Source organism: Oryzias melastigma, linkage group LG23, assembly GCF_002922805.2.
Source record: "Oryzias melastigma strain HK-1 linkage group LG23, ASM292280v2, whole genome shotgun sequence".
NCBI lineage: Eukaryota > Metazoa > Chordata > Actinopteri > Beloniformes > Adrianichthyidae > Oryzias > Oryzias melastigma.
Window position 1 is genome coordinate 22010185 of NC_050534.1, and position 6560 is coordinate 22016744.

Genomic DNA, 6560 nt, shown 5'->3' on the forward strand with positions numbered 1-6560 from the left:
CCCCACCGCCGCCACACAAACCCCACATCATCTTTCCGCTCGCAGCATCTTTCACCTTTTTGTACCAATCAGACCGTCGTCATGGCAACCAGCTGATCCCCAGCCAGGCAACAATCAGCCTCCTGCTAAGCAGACTGTCTGTGCAAAGAGGTCGAGTTCAGCTGAAACCCAACCTGAGGAGGAACACACATCTGTGAGCCAATCAGGATTCAGCTTTCAGTCTCATTACGCCGCCTCCTGCTGGGGATCCACTGGAACTTTTTGCGGCTTTAAAACTTCTTTCAGGTCAAAAGCTCATTTTGAGTGTGACCCGACCGAGAGGAAAAAGGAACAAACTGATCTGCAGCGTTTAGGATTCAAAAACAGTCTAAACTTTCCTGTTCGCTGGGAACCAGAAGTGAGACAGAAAACGATGTTTTTGTGCTGTGAGGGTTGAACATGGCCTCATGCAGACCTGGATCAGCTCCAGTTCAAGTTTCATTGATCGCTGAGCTCCTAACAGATCTCCCCTCTGTCCCAGTGCTCCTACGTCCCCCCCTGCGACAGGGACAATCAGAAGAACAGAGACAGCGTTCTGTGGTGGGAAGATTACTTCAGCAGCGAGGTCAGCAGCCAGTCCTTCACCTGCTTCTTCAACCAGCAAAGGAGGTGAGCCTCTGCCGCCTCTGCTGTCAGGTGTGACTCAGGTAAATTGGACGGATGGATGTGTGATGCTGTGAGGCTGACCTCAGGTCAGATCGATGCCGGCGCAGACTGAGGAGCTTCTCCTCGTCTTTGTCTCCACCGAAGACACTCTGACCTCCAGCCGATGCTTATTTACTCTTTAACACCCAAGTTACAGAACTTCACTTGTGATTACTGAGGGTTTAAAAAATACAATTTAAGTTAAATTTATGATTCTCCATGAGAAGATAAACAAATAAAAACATGACATATAAATATTAACGCTTGAACAATCACAATAAAATATACATTTTTATTTAAAACTGAAAAATAATGATAGTCTAAGAATTTTATTTAAACAGGACTTTTTCTGTTCATCAGATTATTGAAATATTCGGCCCATCTTCAGGTTAAAGATGTTACAGAATAAAAGTGAAAATGTATCATGTTGGTGTTCGACGTGTTTCAGAAAGAGTTTCAGCTGCTGGGAAATGAAGAGTGAAGGTGAATTCTGTTAAAAAGCACAAATTCATTTGTGACATTGATCAGAGTGAAAGTGATCTTTGTGCCAACATATTACAAAAAAACTCAAAATTTCCTCAATTGCAAACAAAATGTAAAGTTTTAAAAATAAAGCTTCATAATTTACAGATTCAAATATTTGCTTTCAAAAACTTTTTTTGCATTTACACTAAATTTTCAGATTCGTTGTGACTCATCTCTCGCTCTCCCTATCTTTGACTTTGCATTAAAACTTTTCTTTTTATTGTGACGTTTGTGCCACCAAACAGCCAATCACAGACGATCATGCTGATTGGTCTAGATTCTATCCAATCACATCACCATATTTATCCCACATGGTGTCGGCTGCTGAGACTCAAACTCCAAACCGGCTCTTAGCAGAAGAAAAAACATTTTTTCATTATTTTAAAAATAATTCATAGTTTCCTTTATCATTGATTCCATTTTAATTTGTCGAATTTGTGAATTTACGGTTGAAGCCATAAATAAACCTTACATTAAACAGACCGGTGTGATCTATGAATCCTCCAGAGCAAAATATTAGTCAAAAGTTTGATTTTCTTTACCATCTGGTTTATTATTAAAACTCTTCTGAACTGATTAGATTAGATCGACAGCAGTAGTAACGAACAGAATGATGGCTCACCGAAGACTTCATGGATTTAGCAGAAGAAAGTCCTTTTGAATTTATAATGTTCATTTTTACAGCGTTTGTTACGTTTAAGAACTCGTGTTTGTTTTTGTCTAAAGTAAAAAAGTATTAATTAAGATAAAATGCTGTTTTGTTCTTCTATGTTACCACTGAAAATTGGAGCCAGTTTACATACAAATATATATTTTTTAAATTACGACTTTAAATCTTATAAATTTACTAGATTTAAAGTATTGAAATTATGTCTTTAAATCTTGTATTTTTTTCTCTTAAATTTATTAGATTTAGAGTGTTAAATTTATGACTTTAAATCATGTAAATTTACAAAATGTTTTCTCATAAATGTAATTTACGAGAAAAAATTACAAGATTTAAGATCATAAATTCAATAATGTAAATCTATTAAATGTATGAGATTTAAAGTATCAAATTTACGGGAAAAACTCGTATTATTATTATTAACTCGTATTATTATTATTATTATTATTATTATTATTATTATTATTATTATTATTATTATTATTATTTTGGTGGCCCTATTACTCTGTCGTAATATCTTAACATTTTATTCATGAATTAAAACTATAGTTCAGATAGAAATCCTAATTCTAACATAATGTTGTGTTTGGCTGAGGCGTTTTTCAAAGATATGGAGAAAGCAAGATGAGCCACTACGCATCTGAAAACATTTGTGCTGCGAATGCAAAAAGATTTTTTTAAAGCAAATATTTAATATTTTCAGTTGCAAATTATGAAGTTTTATCCAAAAAACTTTAGAATTTTTTGCTATTTAGAAAATATTTAGTTTCAACTGTGACTTTTGTTTGCGATACAGAGGCACAAGTATGACTTTAAAAGAGGGCAGTATTTTGTCGGTTTGAGACGAACATGTTAGCATCTATTTACATTTGATCAGACGTTTGAGTGAAACCCACAAATAACAGAATTAAACTTTAAACAAGAGAATAAACTCACATCTGGATGAGAGTTAAATGTCTCTAAAACTGTAAAGGAAACTGAAAACTTCTCAAATATATTCAAATCCTTAAAGGTTTTCCAGCTGTGAAAAGGAGTTTTATTTTGAAATTCTTGAGCTTCAATCATCTAAAAAAGATTTGTTAAAATGATCAGGCTTGAATCGAGTAACTTTAGTTCACAAAGCTTTTATTAAACAAAAGATATTTTCATCAAATCCACAGAAATGTTTGTGATAAATAAATGTTTAGTAAATCTAGAGCTGGAAGCTAAACTTCTCAGTCCACCGGCTGAAGGAAAACGTTGAGACAGCAGATATTTTTAATAAAGAAGCTTGTTGTCCTCAGAGTGAATGAAGATCCTCTGCAGCAGAAGCTGATTAAACTGAAGACTGCAGTCTCCAAAACGTGTGCTGCAGATAAAAAAAGCACATCTGCTTCTGTGTCAGCTGAACGCTCCCTTTATCCAGAGAAAACGCTTACCTGTGACCTTCATGCTTTTATTTTTATCTCTGCACCAAAGTGAGGGATCTCCTCACTGAGGGGCTCATGGGAGCCCATCGATGAAACTCTGTCGTCATTCTGAGGAACAAAGAGGAGCGGCTCCGAACAACACGTCTATCCAGACACAAACTCCAACATGTGAACAAACCTTCTGCTGGTTGTGAGGAGACCAGAAGACTCAACTGTTCCTATTCCTGGACTCATGAGTCGATGCTAACCCTGAGCTAACTGTCGGCTAGCTAGGTAACAGCTGTCTATAAATGCTAACATTTTGGGTCAGCTAACTGAAGGTAATCAGTTACGTTAGGTTTCAAACAAACTTCATTTTTGCCGTCAGATTTGCTGCTGGACACTCGTGCAACAATGTCTCCATAAACTCTCGCCACATGTGGGAGGAGCTACTGTCTAAAGACCTTAGCCTCGTCACAAGACTGTATCTGCATGGAGGACATGATGATCAGGTTTAGATGTTTCTAGAAAAGCATCACTGATCTGATCTCCATGTTTGGGTTCATGAGATCGTTCAGACTCTCCGGTTTGGTGAACTTCACCATCATCTGAATGACGGACGCTTTCAGCGGTACTTCTGTCTCTCTGTGACCCAATTTAATGACTCAATCTGAGGACGGAAACATGAAAATGAGAATAAAATTAGAGAATCTTTTTATTGTTGTCTTCATACAAGCATGAAAAACATCATAAAGTTCAGGAGAACGATCCGACTCTCATCCATTCTGGTTTCGGACTCCGCCCACTGATCACATCATCAACACATCACGGGCCAAAGCTGAGTTCTGATTGGTTGACGCAATGCGAATTCCTCACCAAAGTTCAGGTTTTTGAATCTGAAAATATCAACACCTAAAACGAACTACCGCTACACCGCCACGCCGCTCAAAGCGGACCGCAGGATCTCTGAAGGCGTCATTGATTTAACGTGGAATCTGGATGTCCTGATGATCTTCAGAGTGAACGCAGCTTCAAAGGTTAGCTCGGCTCAGAACTGTTTTTTTAAGCGGAGCCGTAAGGACTTCAGGCTGTGTTTCCCTCCACCGGGAAGCGCTCTGAAGCTCAGTTTAAATAAGTCATGACTTTGAGAGTCATAAAACTGATGCTGCAGCTACGCGCTAACGTAGATGCTAACGTAGATGCTAACGTAGAGGTAGCGACTATTGATGATGTCATCAAGGATCAGTAACGTCTGTATTTAAAGATCATTTCTCCAACTTTTTTCCCGTTTCCTCGTGATTCCAGGCCGGATGACGTGCTGTGGCGCCGTTCCCACGACACCAGCGTCCTGCTGCACTGCATCCTCTGGCCAATGGTGTCGCTCCTGCTGGGCACGCTCATCGTGCTGCTGACGGTTTGCGCTCGCTCTCTGGCTGTCAGAGCGGAGGCCCTCCAGAAGAGGAAATGTTCCTACGAGGTGTGCCAGGATCTGTCCCTGCTGCCGTCGGAGCGCCGGGGAAACAAGGCCAGGGACCCTCTGGCGTCGAGCTCCGACCCCGAGCTGTCGTCGCCCTCACGGACCCTGCCGCTGTTTGCGGTGCCGGTGCGGCGACGTGATCGGGAACACTGAGCAGAAATCCTTTTCACGCCACTGAATCGGCGTTTATGGACTCGGGGTGCAGCGGACGCCTTAAGAAAGCCTCTTTTGTTTGAGAGAGCGTGGTACGCAACATGCAACAGTGAAGAGGAGGGCAGTACCCTCTGTTACCTCTAGGGGGCAGCACAGAGGCTGTGGAGGAACTTTAGCCTTTATTATTGAGACTCTTCAAGGATTTAGAGCTCAGTGTGTGAGTTAACGAGGTTAACGAGGTTAACGAGGTTAACGAGGTCATTGTTAAAGCCCAGTTTGCTTCCAGTAGCAGTTTGAACTTTTGTTTACAGTTAGCATAATATCCAGCAGTTTAAATCGATTCTGCCGCTCAGAAATCACTTCTTAAATCAATATTCTGTTCGATTTTTTTCACAAAAATCCCAAGATGTTGAGTTTTTTGTTAGGAAACGAAACAGAATTCAGCAAAAATGGCGCTCAAGAGGTGGCTCTAACAAGTGCCATTTTCCCATGATGCCCTGCTCTGGTGGGAGGAGCTTTAAAAGAGTGAAAGCTAAATATAGAGATGATGGGAGGAGCCAAAATGTTTATTTCTTTTAATTAATTTATTTTATTTTAGCTTATTGGGCGTTCGTGGTCGTCCAGGATTGTCCGTGGTCGTCCGTGGTCGTCCAGGATCGTTCGTGGTCGTCCGTGGTCGTCCAGGATCGTCCGTGGGCGTCCGTGGTCATCCGTGATTGTCCGTGGTCGTCCGTGGTCGTCCAGGATCGTCCGTGGGCGTCCGTGGTCGTCCGTGGGCGTCCAGGATCGTCCAGGATCGTCTGTGGTCGTCCATGGTCGTCCGTGGACGTCCGTGGTCACCCGTCACTCTGACAGCAGCGCTTTGTGTGTTCAATAATTATAGATGACACTTTTATTGGACAGTCGGAGCTGTGGATCAGCTGATCATCAGTCAAAGTCTTCAGTTGTTCGTAGCCGCGACACCACAGCACATTACAGGTCAGACGTTCTGGTTCTTTAACTCAATTCTAAACGTTTGTTGATGCGTTGAAGCTCATTGATGCACTGACAGAACATTTCTGTTGGTTATTGAGGGAAACGTCCAGAACTTCAGATCCGACTCCATCCTTCCAACAACCTGAAACATGTTCGCCATGCTTTTCTTTTTTTAAATCTGGCCTTTTTACATTCTAATTCAGGAGCAGAACTGGTCTGAGTGTGTAGAACGTTCCAGACTGACGTCCAAATGTTGGAGAAACTAGAGCCGAGTTTAGAGGCGAAGTCACTGGAGTTGTGCTGCAGAATGGATCTAAAACTCGATTTATTTTCTTTTCTTTTTCACATTTAGTAAACTGGTAGATTTCAGAAACGCAAATTGTTTGTTAAATAGAAAAAAGTACAAAAATAGTCATTTATGTTTCTGTTTGGAGGTGAACATTTCCCTCTTTTGAGGTTCGTTTCTGAAGCACAAAGTAATCATAGTGAACTAACCGAACATAAACGATAAACTCAAAGAAGTGATGAACCCACCAACAAGCCCACCTTTGTGTTTCAGTCTCCTCTGTTTTCACAGTTGAGTTCACATTTATCCAAATGCTCCAAACCGCTGCAGCCTTCTGCACAGTTTCTTCTACGTATGACTGCAGGAAACGTTGAAACTTTTACATCAAAGTTCCTCTACGTTCAG

The 6560-nt window shown here is 40.9% G+C and overlaps 1 protein-coding gene across 1 annotated transcript in view; it reads left to right on the forward strand.

Annotated features, from left to right (window-relative positions):
- Positions 1 to 5266, forward strand: part of LOC112157130 (calcium-activated potassium channel subunit beta-4) — a 28773-nt gene extending 23507 nt beyond the window's left edge. The window contains exons 3-4 of the mRNA XM_024289701.2: positions 521 to 648; positions 4570 to 5266. Coding sequence (XP_024145469.1) covers positions 521 to 648; positions 4570 to 4894 — 453 coding nt within the window. The 3' untranslated portion in view covers positions 4895 to 5266. The remainder of the gene's footprint in view (positions 1 to 520; positions 649 to 4569) is intronic.
- Positions 5267 to 6560: the final 1294 nt, after the last annotated feature.